We start from the raw sequence: 22,488 nt of genomic DNA, 5'->3' as shown, positions 1-22,488 counted from the left end.
GGAAAAATTTTGAGTCATTTAAAATACTTTAACAAATGAGGTAGGATTTGCCTGACAGCTTGATCAGGGAAAAAAATTATATGTAAAAAGGCTGCTGTTTGAGAGTTTTCATTAACCTGGTATTAACTTTTCTGAGCCTAACACAGGGATTTTAGGCTCTCTTACCATAACTCTCTTTCCTGATACAAAGCAGGAACAGTTGAAATCCTTGAGATACAAGCCATTTCTGTGTACTGGGAAAATCTAGAGGTTGTATGCTAGATTTAAATTGTTCTCCCCATCCCCCCAAAACACCACATCACTATTTATACCAAAGTCCCCAGCTTAGTTCAAATTAGGTAATTCATAAAAATATAAAATGGATTACCTGTTAACGTCTGTCTAATTCTCCTTTCCTGTGTGTTATCTTAAATTGCTACTACCCTCTACTCATAATTCTTTTCTAGTTCCTAAGTCTCAGACATATAACTAATTAGCTTCAATAATATAGGGTTTTCCAAGTATAGTAACAGATCTGCACTGTCCAGCATTGTAGCTGAGAACTTGTAATGTGGCTAGTCTGAGATGTACTATGAGGAGAAAATACATTCCAGATTTGAAAGACTTACTAGTACAAAGAAAAGGAATGCAAAGCATCTCAGTTTTATGTTCATCATGATATATACACTTAAATATTAAAATGACAATATCTTAGGGTAAATTTTGTTACATTTAATGAACATTAACCTATCAAAGAAGAGGAGTTGGGCTTCCTTTTCTGCATGCATTTGCCCATCTTTCCCCAGTTCCTGATTTATAGTGTGATGGAGTATCTTTATATAACAACACAGAGTATAGAACAGGTCTTCTCTTTTTATGTGCTTTGGGTTGTAATATAACAGTTTTGATTTGGGGTTTATTAACCCTACACAGAGTATTTTTCTTTTCTTACTGTCTTCTTCCCTCCCTCACTCCCTCTCTTCCTTCCTTCCACCCTTCCTGGTGTTTTTTTGTTTTGTTTTGTTTTAAATCCCACAGATCCCTATTCCTGGGCTATTTATAACTTTAAAGATTTTGGTTTTGTTATGATAGAACAGTTTTTCTAACATAGGCAATTAGAATGAGAATTATTACATTTGGAATAAGAAAACCAGTTTTAAAGTATACTTGCCTTCTATTTCCTTATACATTCTTATCTGTCCTTAGTCTCTAATCTGGCAAAGGAAAATCTGATATTGATGTTTGGGGACAGACATTTATTTAATGTTTCTGATACATTAAATAATGCAGTATTTTATATGTTCTTCAAAATACAACATTTACCATACTATGAGGATATGAAAAGTCTTCGAATAACTTTGAGACTCTGGGCCAGAATTTTTGAGAAAATGTTTTGCAAAAATCAAACTGTCATGATTACCGTTTTGAATAGTATTGTTGCTATTTTGCAGTGCTCTTACAGCATGGAGCTGAGCCAACCATCCGAAATACAGATGGAAGGACAGCATTGGATTTAGCAGACCCATCTGCCAAAGCAGTGCTGACTGGTAAGTCTGTATACTCTTCAGATATTCCAGGGAGAATATAAAGAATGAACTTGCTTCGTAGATGGACAGCTTCGTATGGTTAATGGCCTTAAGTACATTTTTTAAATAGTGTCAGCTTAATTGCTCTTCTTTTCTACATCTGGACAGTTGGTATTTGATTCTTTGTCTAAGAAAGGTAAAGCTCTTTTTTTTCTTTTTAAATTGGTGTTTAAATTTGTGATTCCTACCTTATCAGGGAGGGCGTGATAGATAATTGTGTGTTACTATCAGGTATTCTGGATATTTTTTAAATATCCCTGAATTTTCCAGATAACTTACATTTACCCCTTTATATACTATTCTTTTTTAAAACACATTTTTTTTTAAGTGAAACGATTTCAAAAAGCTCTACCCATTCTCTTCTCTAAATAGAGAATTCTGGGCACACTATTTTCCGTACCACAAAGAGTGTCAGTTTTTGTACTCCGTTGTAACATGTTCATGTCCTTGGAACCTGATAAGCTGTATAAAGCTATATTCTCTAGGTTTGTTTTGCATTGTCAAGCTTTTTGACTGGTAGTATCTACCTCTCCCTCACCAGACTGTTTCCTTAAGCAACTCTGCCATATAATTTTCTGGATTTTTATCTACTGTGTGATCACCATTAGAATCATATCTAATAGTCAAGAGCCTGAGGAGTTCTGTTACAAGCTTTTGTGCTTGGACTTTGTGATTTCCTTCTGGGATTACTGAGAAATTTTATAGTAGTCCACCAGAAGAGTTCTAGAAGGGGGAGCTGTTATTTTAACTATCAATTCAGTGTTCATTTCTTCCTTCACTGTTCTGTACTATTCCCTGCTTTTATATTTTATAAAAATCGTAGCACTCAAAAGAAGATGCACTAGCACTCAGTACACAATTCATATTATGGGCAGCAGTTTGAATTTGATTTCAGCAAATCAGTAAACACTATCCCTTATGTTAAAAATCATGTTAATTTAAGTCATATTGATTTTGAAGTTTTGTTTGTATTCATTTGTAAATATAAAAGCTGTAAGCATGTGGAATTTATATTTAATCCTGTTTTTATTTAATATTTAAAATAGCATTATAATAAAAACAATTTTAGTGTTGAAAAATCTTCTGAATTCATAAAATGTTAATGATTATGTTCAATTGGTAATGCTATAGATAATAGCATGGTGATATTTCTGTAATGTTGGTATATTGGATTTTGTTTTGTTTTGCTTTTGAATGAAGTTGTGGATTCATTTTGTCTGTTAAACAAGTAACAGTTTAGAAAATTTGAGGAGTGAGGATAAAAAGCAAAACCTTACCCATACTAAGACAAACTTTAATTTTTGTTGTATTTCCTTCTTGACCTGTCTTTTCCTGTGCATAATGTTTTCGTATAGTTGTGATCATGCTTTGTTATATAACACTGGATCTTTTTTTCCCACTTTCATAATAGTGAAATATTTTTCTTCATATAAATATGAATTTTTCTTCACAAATATTTTTAAACTGCATAATATTCTGTTGATTAACTGTTTTCCATGTACTGGAAATTTGTTTCCACATTCATCTACTTTAAATATAGTTCAGAGAGCATCCTTATGTATAAAACTGTCATAACTTTTATAATTAAATTTGTTCTTTTTATTTTTTCCAAATTCACAGGTGAATATAAGAAAGATGAACTTTTGGAAAGTGCCAGGTGTGTACTAATGTTACAAATATGTACCATGAGTACTTAGTCATTTAATTTTTTTAACAATAAGCAGACTTTAAAAGAATGAGTTTTTTTAATGGTCATACATGTCTCCAGATAAGATCTGATAAAGAATACAAATTGCTAATAGTTTTTTTATGTGCTAGGAGTGGCAATGAGGAAAAAATGATGGCGCTACTTACACCATTAAATGTCAACTGCCACGCAAGTGATGGCAGAAAGGTACTTTTTTTTGTAACTAAATTTGTGTTCATATCCTGGTAATATGAAAATGCGTCTGTCTTATTATAAACTAAAATATTTGATAAGAGTGCTCGTATTTTCTTTTAAGCAGTAATTTGGATTCTTAAACTTAATGAAACTGTTGATAATAAACATTTTGTTTGCTTTCTATTTGCAAGAATTAACTTAAGATTTTATACTATGCCTTTAGTATATATATGTTGGTTTGTGAAAAAAACCAAATTGCTAATTATTTTTTTAGATATTATTAAGTCAAAAGGTTTTTTTTCCCTGGATTTCTGGTTTTATATTTGTATTTTTACCTTTCTGTACATTTTTTTAGCCATTATTTGGGTTTCATTAATTTGTCTGATTAATATTTCAGTCAACTCCATTGCATTTGGCAGCAGGATACAACAGAGTAAAGATTGTACAGCTGTTATTGCAACATGGAGCTGATGTTCATGCTAAAGATAAAGGGTAAGTAAGCATTTGAACAAAAATGGGGATTTCGTAAATGTTACTGTCCTTGTAATCTCTGTAACCTTATAAAAATCTTATTTTTTTCTAAACATTTGTCAAGCTTTTACAATATGCAGGTTGCTCTGAGAACACGGGGAAGTATAAAACTTAAGGTCACCACTCATAGTGCTTACTCTACACTTCAGAGGGCATGAGAATATACCTAACATTACAAGTTCTCTACTAAGAGATGATAAAAAGAGAGGAATAGTACTGTAGGAGTTCCCAGGAGGGAACTCTCAGTGATGGCTGTCGTGGTTGGGATATCGTTTTGGGGAAGGTGATACTTGACCTGGCCTCAGTTCAAGAAAGCAGAGTTTAGGAAACATCACTCTGTGCCAGAGAATTGGTGAGAGAGGAGTTGCTAAAGCAGGTACTGCAGCATATTTAAGAAACAGTGACTAGACCAGCTTGCCTAAAGTATCTGATTTACACAGGGGAGAGATGAAGGTTATGGTTGGAGAAATAGGTAAGAACCGGGTTTTAAAGGACATGGTGTTCTAGTCTAAGGAAATAAAACTTCATTCTGTGAGCCACAGTAACCATTGAAGCATCTTAAGCTAAAAGAATGATTGTTTAAAAGAGGAGTTTTTAGGAGAAGCATTCTATCAGTAAAGTGTAGGGCAGATTGGAGAGGGAGACTAGGGTCAAAAAGAAGTTACGAGAGTAAGCACAGTTGTAGTAGGGGTTCAGGCATAATGAGGATCTATAATAGTGGCAGAGGAGATGGAAATGAAAGGACACGAGTGCAAGAAATACTACAATGAAAAAATAGATAAGATCTGTTGAATATCTGGATGTGATGAGAGGGAAAGGAATAAAAAGATAACTATGTTTCAAATTCTGAAACTGAATGAATGAGACCCAATGATATATGTACTGAAATCCAGGAGGGAAAATTATTGGTGGGGGGAAGGGGGGGAGCACATTGAATTCACTTCTAGAATTCTCGGTTTTATAAGATGATGATGGGGGGAAGTATAATTGGGAATGATCCTGGTGCACACCTAAGAAATCATAAATCAGAGGTGGTGAGGAAAACCAGAAGCCGTCCTGGTGGTGGCTGTAGTAATTAATTAGTGATCCCCAAGGAGGAGCAGCTTATGGTTAGAAATTTAAGATTCCATAATACCTTCCTGTATAGAAAATTCTTCCTCCATTGCCATCGTGGTGGTTTAGTTTACTAAGGAATACAGCAGTTTACCTTAAAGAATCTCAAAAAAAAGTCTCAAAGAAGAGCCAGTGTTCAAGCCCTTAGTTTGGAAAAGATAAGTAGAAGTAAGTCAAGAAGTAAGGAAATCTGTCCTCCACTTAGGGATAGTGTTGGAGGTATTCAGGAACCTGAAGTGGTTTAGCATGCTGTTACTGAGGGGTAAGGCTCAGGAGGGTCAGATGATTATATGCCTGGCTAAGCAGTTGGAACCATCTCTTGAAAACAAGGAAGGCTCAGTAAAGGACATTAAAACAAGGGTAACCACATCAGAATCACCTTCTAGAAAAATCTGGCTACAGCTTAGATGATAATTTGCAGTGGGGGCTAGCTATTTCAGTAGTACAGAGAGCAATAATAAAGGTCCATACTAAGGCAATGGCAGTAGAAGTGAGAGGGGGAAAGATGGATTTGAGAGAGATGTGGGAGTTGAAATTGTTAGGACTTAGGGTTCAAATTTATACATTTGTATTAGCAGGCTACATAAACCATTGGCTATTTTAATCTAAGTGTAAATTTAGACGAATTAAAATTTAAGTAAACTAAGCAGAAGGAATCTATAATAACACAGGCTTTCCTCCCCCACCCCCCCATTTAGTGATCTGGTGCCCTTACACAATGCCTGTTCTTATGGTCATTATGAAGTAACTGAACTTCTGGTCAAGGTTAGTTTTCTTGTGCTTTTCTTATTTAAAATTACTTGAAATATATAGTATACCTGTTCTCTATGTGTTTTTAGTGCTTGGTGGGTATAGAAGGAGTATTTATAATTACTATAAAATGTAGATCATTGATAGGTCAGCATCTGACTACTTTGAGACTTTTGAGGCACCGTAAGATTATTTTTTTTATTAAGATATCATTGATATACACTCTTAGGAAGGTTCCACACAAAAAAAATGTGGTTATTACATTCACCCTTATTATCGAGTCTCCTTCCATACCCCATTGCAGTCATTGTCCATCAGTGTAGTAAGAAGCCACAGAGTCCCTGTTTGTCTTCTCTGAGCTACGCTGTCTTCCCCGTGACCCCACACACACCATGGAGGTACCATAACATTTTAAATATAAAGTAGCACTACAATCTTTCAAATAGCAGATTGTGATTCTGTCATTTGTTGTCATTTGTTGTCAAAGGTGAAGTTTCAGAAACACTCTTGAAAATAAAGCAATTTTTAGTGAAAAGTGTATCATTAAAACCACCAATTACATTTATTTGTAAGATTTGCACAGTTATATTTTAGGTTGGAACAGGGTCAGTTGGTAAGCTTCACTTCCAGTATGCTGAGTAGCTGTTGCTTAATAAGTGGGTTCCCTAGACTGGCAAGAAACTATTTTGTTCCCTGTTGGATGAGAATAGAAGATACACATTCTCCTTAAGAGTGGATCCAAGGTTGATACCCACTCCATTTCCTTTTGCCTCCTCAAGGGCCTACATAAGAATTTTACCACATTCTTTAGACTTTGCTCACTCTCACCCATTCTGCCCCTTTAACACTTTAGAGATCGGTAGCTGTCATAGGAAGGGAAAGAGGACATTTGTTCCCAATGCCTCAGGGCTTCCCTCTGGACATGTGCTACCCACAGAATACATTTTCCCACAGAAACAACTTTATCATAATGAATAGATACTCTGAGTTAGAAACTTTCTTAAGTTTATCATGTGGCTGCAGTACTGTACATTTGTAGCAGTAATGCTTTTGTTTATTGTGAAACTGAATCTTGAATTCAGTGGAACATTTGGAATGTTACTGTGGATTAGTGTGAAACACGAGAGAGATTGCACTGGGATTCTCAGACAATTGAATGATATTTTCTTAAGACCTGGTGTTTACTAATAAGAACAGGAGATTGACTAACTAGAGGTTATAGATATAGTGGAGATTAGTTCAGGTTAATCAGCTAATTAATTAGCTGAAGTTTGCTGCAAACAGTTACCAGAGTAGTCAAGTTCAGGAGAAAGCAAGTAGACAGAGACAGTGAACACCGGCAGAGGTCCTGGGCAGCACTGAGTTGGCATCTCTTGTTAAAGTCTGGCTAATAGAAACACATTTAACAGCAAACATACAGTGACTGCTTTTCATGACCAGGACACTGTGCAAATTGTGTCTCACTACTTGAAAAGCTAACATAGTGTTATGCCAGTAGTAGAAGTGTAGTATTAAGAGCATATATTATAATGGATTCACTGTACTTTTCATAACCAAACTGTAGTGAGATTTAAATAAATTTTTTAAACTGACGTATGTTTAGTTGAGGGCCATTAGGGTAATAGAAAGTCTGGAAACCATCTAAAAAGAAATATGAGTGAAGGAGCTGAAGGTGTTCAAATTGGAAAAGAAAAGCATAAGAGTTGCCCTCAAATACTGCAAAGAATATATTGGTCTCTTTTGCTCCAAAGACCAATAGATCAAAGTTTAAAGTACATATATAATTTAATGTAATAATGAAAGTCAAGTTAGCTGAAAATTAGTTCCCCTTCATTGAAAGCATTGTAAGAGTTGCTGGTTTGCCTTTTGCAGTGGAATGCGATGGAAGGGATTTTATGTTTGATGAGAGTTTGGACTAGAAAGACGTGTGGTCCTTCCAGCTCTAATATTTGGAAATGTCTAAAATTTTAAAAACTGACTGTAACAAGTATTTGCAAGGAGGTGGAGCACTGGAACTCAAACACTGCTGATGGCAATGCAAAAATAATGCAACCACTTTAGAAAACTGGCAATTTCTAGTAAACATGTATCTTTCACATGACATAGGAATTCCATTCCTAGAGCTCTATCAGAGAGAACTGATGGCACATGCCCATAAAGAGATATGCACATGGATGTTCAAAACAGCTTATTCAAAACAGTCAAAAACTAGAAATAGTCCAAATGCCTATGAACAAGATGATAAGTAAATTATGGTATATCTATACAATGCATATTGCTACTTGGCATTAAGAAAATCTATTAATACAACATCTCAAATACTGTGTGTAAAAGAAACTAGACACAAAAGTAAATATTGTGTTACTCCATGTTTATGAAATTCAAGAACAAGTAAATCTTCTGAATGGTGCTAACAGTCAGAACAGGGGACAGTCATCTATAAAAGGAGCATGAGGGAACATTCTGGGATAATAGAAGTACCCTAAATCCTGAACTGGTTGATGGTGTCATGGATATATACATTTGTCGAAACTCAACCAACTATACACTTTTGAAGTGTGTATTTTGCCATATATACATATATCTACATATATATACGTGTGTATATATATATATATATATACACACGTATATATAAAATACCTCAGAAGGGGGGAAAAATTAGTCCTTGGTTGAATCTAAAGCTTCATTCTTAGCCATTGTTAAATAAAAGAGCTTAAATAAGCCTCTTGTGGGTAGACGTAGCAACAAGCTACTGTTTTTCCATGGGGGAAATATATATTCTCTTTCTGAAATAATAGGTTTAAAAAGTCAACTTCAGGAACATAATCTGTTCAAGCTTGTGTGATCTTAATTACATAATAGTAGTCATTCTAAATTCTCTTAAAAATTGAACACTAAACACATGTTTTACCCACCCCAGCATGGTGCCTGCGTAAATGCGATGGATTTGTGGCAGTTCACTCCTCTTCATGAGGCAGCTTCTAAGAACAGGGTTGAAGTGTGTTCTCTTCTCCTAAGTTACGGTGCAGATCCAACACTGCTGAATTGTCACAATAAAAGTGCTGTAGACTTGGCTCCTACACCACAGTTAAAAGAAAGACTGGCATGTGAGTATGAAATGATGCATGTTCAGCTAGGATATTATATCAATAAACTAATAATTTTCATTTCTTGTTTGTTTTTGGAAAATTTTAAATAGAACATTTTCCTTAGCTATGGGTATCTTGTCACTCAGATTAACATAGTTAATCATTTCAAAGGTCCTACTCATTCTGCTCTTAAGCCATGAAAAGAAAATATTTTCATGTTTTTTTTCACATCAAGTTAAATTCTTCTTGTGTTAGTCTTATAGATGTATGCTTTTGAAAAGATTCTGGGTTTTGTTCCTGTTTTTGATGTGAGTTTCTAGTTAATCTGCGTGAAGTGTTTTCTATAGGATTGCCATCTTGTAAACATAGAAATTAGAATTTAACATCTAATATTCTTTATTATCTGGGCAGTTTAATGATTTTCTGTCTATAACAGAAATAGATAAAGTAAGAAATAGTCATCTAATTCAGATATAGTGTTACTATATATAAATAGGAAACTTGTGCTATTCTGGAATAATAAAGGGTAGTGGGTGGTTTCACAAGTCTGATGAATATAAGAGGAATCTTGAAAAAATACTCTCTTTTATTTGTTTATCAGTAGTTGGCTCTTGGAAATATCCAACTTGTCTAGTTCCCAGTTCTCTGATGTGTGAGCAAAAACATCTGCTACTGCCATAATGTTAGAGTAGAGACTGTGATTACCCTTTGTTTTATTCCTTACTGAGAAAAGTTCTGTTTTGGAAAATTCTTGGATCTCTCTGGTCTGGGAATATATTGCCATACTCCAGAATCCTCCAGACCAAAATAGACATTGAGTTGGCCATGGGCTAAATCTGTGTATATACTTGTGAATGAATTAGGTCATAACTGAGGGGAACTGAAGTACCATTGTCTCCTTTCCCAGGGGTTATATTTGGAGAATATCTTCAGAGCCTCAGCTCTTTTTGTAGATATTTTGAAAATAATTGCAAAGAAAATACTGAGTATGTTTTACTAAGTAAAATCCATCAATTTGATAATTCTCAGGCAGATCTATGCTTTTTCTTCATCTAGATGAATTTAAAGGCCACTCATTGCTACAAGCTGCACGGGAAGCTGATGTTACACGAATCAAAAAACATCTTTCTCTGGAAATGGTGAATTTTAAGCATCCTCAAACACATGAAACAGCATTGGTAATGTTTCAGATTTAAGTTTTTAAAATACAATAACCAAAAACATGCTAAACTAATCATAACATCCTACTTCTTTTGATGGTACAGGATAATTAACATAATGTTTTACATTCAGTAATAACAGTGTGTAAAAAAACTGCTTTTTAAAAGTTAATACCTGCACATATATAAAAAAATTCACACAATAAAGAAAAATAGATAACCTTAATCCTCAAAAACCAATATTATTACTCATTTGAGTATCCTTCCAGAAAAAAATGTTATACATACACTGGCATATTTGTAACTTTTTAATTTTGTAAATGAAATATCATTTGCTTTTTTATTATAAAAATTATAAATGCTTATGATTGAAAGTTTGGAACACACAAAATAATGAAAAAGAAAATAGTTCTTCCAAGAAACCACTTGGTTTTCCTTCTGGTATTATAATTTTTTTCAAAATTAGATCTAAAATCTGTATATATATCCCTCTATACTGTGTGAATAAAGTGTGTATGTGAGTAAAGGCTACTTTGCTGGTAAAAGTTATAATAACTCTGTGGAACTATAATAAGGTAGATGATAATCAGTCAGTCCATGAAAAAGCCATCAGAATAGAATGGGAGCCAGCAAGGAAAAATGATGAAAGGTAGGAGAGAATGGTGTAATCAGAGGCTACCTTAGAAGTAAAAATTTAAAAGGAACAAAGTAAGTCCTGCTGTGTGAATTGCAGAATGGGCTTTTGGTGAGGAAACAAATTAATATGCTTAGGGGTAAATTTAACTCATAGTAGCCTCACTTACCTAGTATCTCTTATGGTTAATTTTCTTCTTTATGCCATGATAAAAACTATGTGAAGGTTATGTAGACACCTGACAAAAAAACATTTTAGAATTTTTCTATTTGTAAAAAAGAAATCCAAGTAAATAGCAAAGCTGCAGACTAATAAGGGCTAGTGCAGAATTAAAATCATAGCAGCATCAAGATGGTACAGAGAAACTTGGGAAGATGCCTATGGAAAATTTTCTGGTCTGAAAAATTAATACTGCATGATGTTTTCCCCTAAGTATTCTGCTATCAAATAACTTGCATTTGTTATGAAAAAACATACTAGAAGTATCCGTGGATAGTTATGGTACAGGGCCGGTGTCTTCCAGGTTTCCAGAAGTTACAGGCCCTGCCCCAGGATGGAGCAGAGGAATTAGGGGTAAAATTTGAAATGGATGTGATCAAAAATTTTTGGAAATCAACTCTTGCCATTTTGGGTACTATCTTGATAGATGTCCTGGGATGGTTATTCATAACATAGCAAAGGAGCTATTTTCACCAATTAGAAATAGTTTTATTGAGAGCAAAGGAATGATTTTGGTGACAGCAACATCAAAGAATGAAGCAAAATCACGAAAGTCATAAGCTTTAAAACGAACAACAGGTTAAAATCAAAGAACAAAGTTCATGTATATTGTGTTTTTAGATGTGGAGAACAACATAGCTTAACAATTATTGAGAACTTTTATCCATGAATTCTCAGGTTTCCGTTTTAACTTAATGTACTTACATTTAGTCATTCACTCATTCAGACATTTATTAAATAATTATTATGTATGAGTATCATCCTGGATATTGGGATGCAAAAATTTGGGAAATGACTATGAGGTGCTTACTAGGTTTATAACTGACAAATTCCTGCCTCCTGTCTCCTTTCCTCCTTGACATATGGTGTAGCCTCCAACTCAAGAGTGTATTATTTTCTACCACTGCCAAACAGGTAATCAAAGCTCATTCTCTTGGAGCAACTAGTTGAGAGAGAAATAAATACTAATCCTGTTAGGTCTTCCATCATTGCTATTACCAAGCAGAATCCAGAGCTAAATCTTTCTTCATGTAAAGAAACCCCAACCTTTGAAATGTTTTATTAATTAACCTTTAAAAACTAACATAAATACGATGCTATATGGGAACAGTTTTGTAAGGTCACATTAATTTAAACTTTTCATCACATAAGTAATGGTTTTTTCAAATATGTAGGAGAGCTATAAAACTTGAGCACGATAAGGTTATAGATACCATCTGGTCAGTAGGATTTTCAGGCCTGGCCAGATGGGGGTAATCATTGCTCATTCTATCCATTAGAAAGCCTCAGAGTAGCAAAGTTAGGTAAAAAATAAGACAAAGAAGTAAAATAACTTCTTTATTGTTCTTGATTGGAAACAAAAATGTTCTTAAATTTAAAAAGCAGTCATGTGTAGTCCTTGATTAATACTGCAATTTAAATTATCTAGCATTGTGCTGCTGCATCTCCATACCCCAAAAGAAAGCAAATATGTGAGCTATTGCTAAGAAAAGGAGCAAACATCAATGAAAAGACTAAAGAGTAAGTATATTTTAAAAATTAAAATTTATTAATGTTTTATTTTTTTGGAAAATACATTTATTGTCTGGCTGACTTTTTCTCTTTAAGATTCTTGACTCCTCTACACGTGGCATCTGAGAAAGCTCATAATGATGTTGTCGAAGTAGTGGTGAAACATGAAGCAAAGGTATACTTCCTTTTTGGTAATCTTTGGTAATCCAATGAGTTGTTTTCTATTAGCAAATGAAAGCCTGACTTCCTAAACTACTCTCATAAGTATTATTTTTTTTCCTTCTAATCTTATATTTTTAAGTAGCCCTACAGATATCTAATTTTTCTTTGCCTGATTTTTTTGCTAGAAACTTACAGATTTACTCAAAAATATATCATTTCTATATGTCTTCCCTTCTCTGTTTCTTTTAAACCACACCTCACTGATCAAGTTATCCTTAAGGTCTTTTTTCTAACAAACTGTCTTCAGAATATCCCCAGACATACTGATTCTGATCTGTCATCTTTGCCAGTATTCTTTTCTCACTTGTATCTTCTGTTCCTTGGTTACCATGATAACTCCTGCTCTTTGCCCCAGCCACAGTTTTTCTTACCCTCTGTTAATTCTGCAACTAAGCCAAAGAACTTGTAACAGAAGGAAATAAATTGTTAAAATAATTTGACTAAAACATCACTCTCCATAGTGGGAAGTTACTTGTTCTTAAGATAGCATTTTTCCACAGAGCATTCTGTTTATGGAATAATTGCATTTTCATCAAAACTGGAAATCATTTCTTATCCAGGCACTTTAAAAAAATTACCAATCAGTAAAAGGTACACAGATTGAAAGATGACATTCACCTAATACAAAAATTTTCACAGTTTTTAGCCACAGATCCTTGCCGCCTTCAAACAAACTTGTTCAGTAGATACTCATTATGTAACAGAAAGAATGGAAGTGCTCCAAATGAAAGGAGAAAGAGGGAATAGAGACCCCTTACCCCTTGGGTGGCTCCAGGCCTTGCCTAAATGTGTTTTGCAGAATAGTTTCTGAACTGTCCTTCCTTGGGTTTCCTATCAAGGAACCACTTGGAATTCTACAATTTCTTCTTATGGTGCTAAGTGTCCTAATTTCTCTTTGATTGGGGGAAATTCTTGACAATGTATAATCTCAATCTTTCCTATTGTAATTACTGAATAAATAAAATTTATTTCTGCCTGACTGCTTGGCATATCTCATTTGTTCTTTAACTTGTCATAGATAGCTTTTTCTTTTTTACATGTGCATTTCTAGAGGAATATCTGAATGCCTATTAAATTTGAGTTGTGAAACTAGATGAAACAATCTTGGCTTGGTTGACCAACCGTCCAGTTTGTCCAGGTCTGAGGGATTTCTGGAAAAACAAGACGTCCAGTGCTAAAACCAAGGAAGTCCCAGGCAAACCAAGACAAGTTGATCACCCTAATCTTAATATACAGTGGTACCCAAATAAAAAGTTTTCAAGTGGGTGTATTTTACATTTCAGTGAGTTTTGGTATGTGAATAATTAATTTTAAGTGTGAAGCATGAAAACAAGCTATTTATCGTCTAGTTTTGGATTCACTGAGCCTTGTTGTATTCCTGTTCAAATATTCTCTGATCCCATGAATATGAATTGGACAGTGGCTCAACTCACTAGTGGCCATAGGATTGATTAGTAAGGGACTTAATTTCTCAATTATATTTTGAAGAATTATTTTCCTAGTCGGAGGGTTCGGGTGGAGGTAAGATGGTGGAGTCTTACAGGTGATATTTTGTATTATGAAATATTTCAGAAATATAACTAAGTTGAAATAATTTTACCAAGAATAACTATATACCCACCACCTAGATTCTATCACTAACATTTTACTGTATTGTTTTACTACATATTCATCAATTTTGCCCTCTACCGATATATCTTTTTTGGACACATTTCAAAGTAATTTGCAAATTAGTGTACACTCCTCCCTAAATAATTCCACATAGTCATCATCTAGAGGTCAGTGTTTGCTTACAGGTTTTTCTGGATGTAGAATTTATGTGCAATGACATGCACAAGTCTTAAATGCATATTTAGTGTATTTTGACTAATTCTTACACCTTTGTAACCGAAACTCGTCAAGATACAGAGCATTATCTCATAGCAGAGGCAGGGCCCCATCCAAGGCAGTCTTCATCCCTAGAGGCAATAATATTTTTTCCTGCATAGATTAAATTGAATTGTTACAGACCTTTATATTTATAAAATCACACAATACACATTTTTGTTTAGTCTTTTTCCTCAGTGTAATGTTATGGAGATTTATCCATGTATCAATGGTCTGTTCCTTTTTGTTGAGAAGCATTCCATTGTGTAAATATACCACAGTGTATTAACCATGCAGATTACATTTTTTCTCATTTTATTCCCATGCTAAAATATACATGTGATACAACCATAATTTATTTTTTTATATGATTTTTCTTTATTTTGACTTTATTCTTTTTTTTTTGCTATCATTAATATATAATTACATGAGCAACATTGTGGTTACTAGATTACCCCCATTATCAAGTCCCCACCACATACCCCATTACAGTCACTGTCCATCAGTGTAGTAAGATGCTAGAGTCTTCTCTGTGCTACACTACTGCCTTCCCCGTCTATGCAGATTACATTTCGCATCATAAAAAAGGCAGAAGATTTAAAGCAATAGAAATAACGTTCCAATGCTAATTTTGTGTCCGGCTTTGTTACTGACTGCTCTGTGTCTTGGGGTAAGTCTCCACAATTCTGAAAGATCCATTGTGTACATAGGTTAGATGTCCTTAGGTAATTTCTATCTCTAATTGTGGTGACATTACTAATGCTTTAATGCTAAACACAGCGGTTATTCAGTATAAATTGGGTTTCATTCTGATGTCAACCTTCATGAATTGGTGAGTTTATGTTCTAGATTTGAGTAGAAATACTTGCTTTGGCTCTGGATAATCAGCTTCCTAAGAGAATTTCGATTTTTTAAACTAGTAGCAGGTGTTAAATACATGATTGGATGATTGCATCGCAAGCTAATTTCCACTTTCTCTGCATTGTTAAGGTTAATGCTCTGGATAACCTTGGTCAGACGTCTCTGCACAGAGCTGCACATTGTGGTCATCTGCAAACCTGTCGCCTACTCCTGAGCTATGGGTGTGATCCTAACATCATATCCCTTCAGGGCTTTACTGCCTTACAGATGGGAAATGAAAACGTCCAGCAGCTTCTTCAAGGTACTGAATACTTCCATTAAGCTGTTTTTTTAAATTAACTTTTAAATTCTTTCACACAGTCATGTAGGAGTTGAAAATGAAATGAAAATTTTTTAGAATTTTTGGCTTTTATCTCATCTTCATAATCAATTCATTATATTCAATGCCCAAATGTCATTAAGTCTTAATTATGATCTTGTTCCAGTAGTGTTTTCTGCCCAATTTCTCTGAGTAAATTGCTGGCTTCTGAATTTTAATTTAGAAAGCTTTTAATTTAGAAAATTAACAACAGTTAACTTCTTTTTAAAGAATGGAAAACATAAAAGAGTAGATGTCCCTTAGAGCAACCATAGTGATAAATAATACTCTCAAGTCTAGCCCTGTGTCTTGTTTTTTAGGTCCTTCATATATATAAGACACATAGCATCTGTACAAGGTAACCAATTGTTTGACTTAATAGAACATTTATCTGTTGAATACATTCATATTCATTGCATTTAAAAATATTTAGATCAAATATCTACACATTTGGCATAAGTTAAACATTTCAGCCTAGAAATCTGGTCCAATAAATTGTAAAGTGTCTTTGCCTGCATCTCTACATTTTACTAGAATTCAGTGGAGTGTCTTTTGACATTTCAAAACCCAAATGAGAAGAAATGTAATAGAAGAAGCCTTTTGTATTTTTTTAAATTAAAGTATCATTGATACACAATCTCATGATGGTTTCAAATACACAACACAGTCATTCAGCATTCACCCATGTTATCAAGTCCTCACCCCCTCCAGTGCAATCACTGTTTATCAATGTAGTGAGATGTTAACAGAGTCACTAACTATATTCTCTGTGCTGCACTACAGTCCACGTGACCAACCTATATTATGATTGTAAGTTATTGTGCCCCTTAATCCACTTTTCCCCTCCACCCTCCTCAACCCTCCCCTTTGGTAACCACTAGTCCCTTGTTGTTGTCTATGAGTCTACTGCTATTTTGTTCCTCCTCTTTTGCTTTTTTTTTTTAATCCACAAATAAGTGAAGTCATTTGGTATTTGTCTTTCTCTGTTTAAGCTTTTTTTATCTTTAACAGTTGTTCTTGGTGATCCTTATGCTTTTAGTCTGGAAACCACACTTTGAGAAAGTATTGATTGATTAAATGAAGACAGGTTGATAAAACTTTCTAGGAACTGCCATGTAGAGTACACCAACTACAAGACTGCTTTCAAATGCCCTTTACTTCCTCATATACCATGCAAGTTTTGGGGGTAATAACACTAGTTCTATTCAGTTGCCTCATGAGGGACATTCACAGTCTTGCTGGTTATATGCTAAGTGCTATTCCTTTCCAGCTTGTTTTTTAGAATAAATTTTCGAAGTGGAATTTCCAGGTCAAAGGATAACATAAAATTGTTAAATCACCTTCTAGAAAGATTATGTACCATTTTATGCTCCTACTAGAAGTGTATGTATGACACATTCTGTTTTCCATATCAGCAGTAGGTATTATGATTCTTAAATCTTTTCCTTCAGTGAATGTGTATGTGAACTTCAGAAGTGATAGCTTCTTTTCTTAATGCAAATTATAGAAATAACTTTCAGTGTAGGTCACCATTTCCTCTTTCCCACTAATGGATAGGAAAAAAAAACACTTTCTGATTATTTTAATTTGTATTTCTGAAGTGCATGTTGCAATATTTTGTCCACTTTTTTCTTTGCCTTATAACTTTGAATTTGGCTCCCCAAAAACTTAACTGCTAATAGCCTACTGTTGACTGGAAGTCTTACCAATAACATAAACAATCAATTAACATATTTTGTATGCTGTGTATTATATACTGTATTCTTAATGTAAGGTGGAGAAAACTTTCAAATTGTCACAAAATTATGAAAAATTTCCAGTGTATTTATTGAAAAAAAATCTACATATATGTGGACCCATGCACTTCAGACCCATGTTGTTCAAGGCTCAACTGTATTCAAGTATTTTTAAGGTTTAATTTTTTATATTTAAGTCTTGAATCTGTCTGGAGTTCATTTTGTTCTTATATAAAAAGTACGTTTTTCTTCCTTTCCTCTGAGATTTTAAATGACCTCTAAAACAGAATTTCAGACCTGAAAATGACTTAACGATATCTCCTACTCCAACTTCTCTCTTTTTAGAGCTGAGAAAATCTGAGGCCTAGGAAGTTTAAGTCACTTGTCCCATTCAGATACCTCATTAATGGCAGAACCATGGTTAGATCTCTGGCCATTGCTCTCCTTAACTTAATACTTTTCTACCATTCAGCAGCCTTGATTATAGAATAGGCTGTCTTTCATAATCTATTTTCTGTTCCTTTATATTGCTTAAATCACATTTCATAGTTATTCATATGTATATACATTTCATAACATAAGACAATTTCAAAAAAATTTTTTTAAAAGTCCTACTGTTTTTCCCCTACTACTGTAGACATTTCCTGTATAATCTACCAAATTGTAAAAGAACTTTGAGATAACATGTTCCCTTCAAACTTGGTCCCACCTTCTAAAAAGGAGTTAATCACTCTTTCCTTCTCTCTTTTTAGAGGGTATCCCATTAGGTAATTCAGAGGCAGACAGACAGTTGCTGGAAGCTGCAAAAGCTGGAGATGTAGAAACTGTAAAAGTAAGATAATGATCTTATGTTTTTGTTAACTTCGGGTTTTTATTTTGATAGCATTTAATGAATCTGTACTGTTATAATGACCCTGCTTATTTATATGTGCCTTGTTTTAAAAGGTAAATAATGCAAATCTAGTTCTCTTCAAATAAGAATCATTGAGAAATGAAAGAAACTTTTTAGTTTAACATGCATCAATCACAGTCACAAATTTAAACTACACGTTTACGGATATGAATTTTATTTAAAGAACCTGTTTAACTTTGTCCCTTTAGAAAAATAAAATATATCAAATCATTTTCCATTATTGTTTACATATGACACATAAAACAAGGGGAAAAAAACTTAACAGTGTATCACTGTCTACAAATTTTTTCCAGTTTTATCACTTTGCCCTCTCTGCGACTGAGAGGACCCTGTATTTAAATACACTAGTAATACAGTATTGCCACTTTTCAAAGCTACTGTCTCCTAATAATCTTCAATTCATCTAGACTGAAAATTTTTTGCTTAGATGAGACTGCTTCATCTCTTACATAGTCCATCTTCTATAGTAGTCTTCTCTAGAATAATCCTTTCTCAGATTTTGCTTTACTTTTACTATAATGTTATGTCTTAATGCTTATACCAGGTATTTGTTACCTACAGACACTGTATATCCAGATAAATAACTCAGAAGCCTAATATTTTGAAAGAGTAAGACTACTTTTCAATTTGGCTAACATAAATTAAAACTAGGCATGTTTTATGAATTGGATAATTCTTTTGTAAATGATATTTTTTGGTTTTTCACTTTGGAAATCTTTTGGTAGTGAGAGGTGGGTGTGATAATGTTACTTTATTTCCAAAGCTAGTAGTGGGGGAAAGGCTCTGTTGTGGCTGCCACCCACCTCCCCACCCTCGACTTTTTCAAAACACAGTGTTGGTCCTATTTGAGGGTGCAGTGATAGGTAGTAAGTTTTTTAAAAATCTGAATTTGTTTATTTGACTAAGTTGCTGTTTGGCACAATTTCACTGTATTCCTGTGTAGTGTTCTCAGTCCTTAGCAGATCCACCTCATAAAGTCAATTTTAGACTTTCTGAGAACAAAATAATGAATGTTGGTCTCATCTGAACTTGAGCTCTGAGGAAATTTATTCACTGCCTTTTTAAATAAAGAGTTGGCGGTTGATTTAAAAGTTCATGTGCTCCTCCTGTCCTACTGCCTTATTTATGTAGATAGTACAGCCATCTCCAAATACTTTCAGATTTTGTTTTTGAAGTAATTTTGTTTTTCAAAGGAAAATTGCTATTACAATGCAATCTACTGTGTGATGTGTTTTATATTTACATTCTCATTTCCTTAAGTAGGAGGCTACTAGGATATTGAAAGGATTTTTGTTACTATTGCTGACTACTGATTTATGTAATAGCAAATCACTTGAGTTAAAGGTAGGAGTTGACTTAATTTTTTTCTGGAGAAGTGATAAAAAGGTAAAGGCAATTAGTTAAAAGGCAACTAGCTGATTTTTTGTTGTTGGGGGAGGTGATAATTTAAAAATTTTTAAATGATGGGAACAAATGCTCATCATTTTAAGTGCTGGGAATGTATATTAGAGCATAAAACTGTATTCAGTATACATTATATTAAAGACCACACTTTGTTTTCATAATGGTAAAGAAGTCTAGAGGAAGAAATAGAGATGAGACTAGGGGCAAGAGTTGGACTTAGAACAAAATAATGCCATTGGATTAAGGAATCCTCTCCCTTATTCTCTGGGAATAGACATCAGGCTGTCTTCCTCTGTCCTTTTAAAAAAATCACTTGTTGGAAATTGATTTCCACAGCCTTTCTATTCCTTCTCGCTCTAGACAGGTGACTTGGTGTGAATCATTGGGACAGTAACATTTGCATGAATCCAATGAACACTTAACTTTGTGGTCAGTTGTATTTATTTAGTGGTGATCCATCAGGCTAGACACTTCTAGAAAACCTTTCTCAGCGTGGACAAAACTAAACTGAGACATAGGGAGTAGAGTGACTGATAATAGCTATCAAACCTAGTGGCATCTGTCATGTGTGTTAAAAGTAGTCATTCCGAGAGCCCAGCTTCAGACCCACAAAGCACTAACTCTCAAATGGACCCTGAATCTATATATTTAACAACCTCTTGTTTGGGAAACAGAAGAGCTATGTCATCAGTCCTGTGATTAGACTCCTTGAGGTTAACCAGCTTGATAGCTGGCTCCTTTGATTTATTAGGCTTAGGTTATCCCTGCATTTAGGGTAGGATAGTAAAAGGAGAGCAAGAGTGTTTACTAATAATGATATTCTTTTGACTTTCTTGAGCACCATGATTTATTATTTATGTTGTTTTTCTTCCCCATTTGTATTTTTCATACAAAATACTCTTGAGTATTTTGAGTGTTACTCTTACTGTCTTTCAGCTAGGCTTCCTCATCTAAACCAAAGAACAAAAAAAAAATACAGTTTTCTTAATTCTTCCAAGGCAGTACATTGTTAGTGGGTTTGTTCCATGTATAGTGTGATACATTTCTCTAAGTGTAGTTCCCCTAATAGCACCAGCATCGCCTGGGCACTTGTTAGAAATGGAAATTCTGAGGCCCCATCCCAAGCATACTGAATAGAAAATCTAGAGGTGTAACCCAATGTACATCTAAATTTGAGAACCACTGATCTAGAGCAGTACTTCTTGAACTTTAATGTGCTTACAGATTATCTAGGGATCTTGTTAAAATGCAGATTCTGACTTAGTAGATGGGAGTCTGAGATTTTAACAGACCCTAGGTGATGCTGATACACCTATAGTCCAGTGTACCTCTGCGTATATTTGGCAGAAAATGGAAGTTACCATTGTCCATAATAGTTACTTAGATTACCTTTAAGTAAATTATAGTAATGGTAATGATAAAATTTTTGTACTAGCTTCAGCAAAAGATGATGATACAGGCATAGATGAGAGGACCCAGAGGGATTACCAATAAATGACAAGATGAAATAAGGAGAATAAGGAGTTTCTGAGAATACTGATTTGATGAGACAAGAAAATAAGTCAGACACTTGAAATTTCAACAAAATGAGTGAAAACAGGAAGTCAAAATATGTAGCATCATGTATATACTGTGTTCCGTCTTATAGAAATTGTGCACTGTTCAGAGTGTCAACTGCAGAGACATTGAAGGGCGCCAGTCTACACCACTCCATTTTGCAGCTGGCTACAATAGGGTGTCTGTGGTGGAGTATCTGCTGCAGCATGGAGCTGATGTGCATGCTAAAGATAAAGGGCAAGTACCAACAGTGGCCTATCTTTTTTCCTTTATCTGATCTTTTTTAGGAAAATCTGAAAATATTTTATCATACTTCATAGCTCTTTTATTTTAAGGGAAGTCTGTTTCCTGACATTGGCTTAAATATAGCTTTTTAATTTCAGTTAAGATTTTATGATGGTTAGCATTTATATAAAGACAAACAATTGTAAAAAATAAGCAAAGACTTGCATATAAATGCCTTATAAATTTATAATGGCCAAGGAGATTACATTAGTGTGATACTGACTTATTATAAAGCTTTCAGTTTGCTGTGAGAATATTTAAAATCTCCCAGTTTATCTTAAAATTATTTTTCTTTAAAAATGTATAGTTATCAATTCTAGATACTAAATATATAGATGTTTGTTATATTCTCTGCAATTTAAAATATTCTAAAAGTTTCCTCCCTGGCCCCCCACCCCAAAAAAATAATTCAGTTTCTGCTTTCAGTAAACTTAGGTACTATAAAATCAGTGCAATCCCTTAATGCAGTTGAAGAAATTTATCAGCTGAAATTATCAGTTGAAGAAATTTACATAATTATGTAATTTAAATTAAAACATACCTTTATGTTACATTGCTTACTTAACTTTTCATTTTCAGAGGCCTTGTACCTTTGCACAATGCATGTTCTTATGGACATTATGAAGTTGCAGAACTTCTTGTTAAGCATGGAGCAGTAGTTAATGTAGCTGATTTATGGAAATTTACACCTTTACATGAAGCTGCAGCAAAAGGAAAATACGAAATTTGCAAACTTCTGCTCCAGGTATATTTAAGTACTTAATGCATAGAATATGTTTATGGTATTTCTAGTAACTCTAATATAAACCTAAACTAGTAAGGGGGTAG

At 34.1% G+C, this 22,488-nt stretch overlaps 1 protein-coding gene across 3 annotated transcripts in view; it reads left to right on the top strand.

The window, feature by feature from the left end:
- The window catches only part of TNKS2 (tankyrase 2), a 56,759-nt gene that overhangs the window by 11,054 nt on the left and 23,217 nt on the right, over window positions 1–22,488 (top strand). For all 3 annotated transcript variants that reach the window (XM_037002577.2, XM_017645655.3, XM_037002580.2), the window contains exons 3-15: window positions 1,431–1,526; window positions 3,186–3,222; window positions 3,384–3,459; window positions 3,845–3,939; window positions 5,790–5,856; window positions 8,765–8,951; window positions 9,990–10,111; window positions 12,376–12,467; window positions 12,555–12,633; window positions 15,537–15,708; window positions 18,254–18,333; window positions 21,467–21,612; window positions 22,240–22,405. In XM_037002577.2, coding sequence (XP_036858472.1) covers window positions 1,431–1,526; window positions 3,186–3,222; window positions 3,384–3,459; window positions 3,845–3,939; window positions 5,790–5,856; window positions 8,765–8,951; window positions 9,990–10,111; window positions 12,376–12,467; window positions 12,555–12,633; window positions 15,537–15,708; window positions 18,254–18,333; window positions 21,467–21,612; window positions 22,240–22,405 — 1,415 coding nt within the window. The remainder of the gene's footprint in view (window positions 1–1,430; window positions 1,527–3,185; window positions 3,223–3,383; window positions 3,460–3,844; window positions 3,940–5,789; window positions 5,857–8,764; window positions 8,952–9,989; window positions 10,112–12,375; window positions 12,468–12,554; window positions 12,634–15,536; window positions 15,709–18,253; window positions 18,334–21,466; window positions 21,613–22,239; window positions 22,406–22,488) is intronic.

This window comes from Manis javanica, chromosome 7, assembly GCF_040802235.1.
Source record: "Manis javanica isolate MJ-LG chromosome 7, MJ_LKY, whole genome shotgun sequence".
NCBI classification, from domain to species: domain Eukaryota; kingdom Metazoa; phylum Chordata; class Mammalia; order Pholidota; family Manidae; genus Manis; species Manis javanica.
Note: the sequence above shows the minus strand (reverse complement) of the source record. Positions and strands in the feature narration are given on the sequence as shown.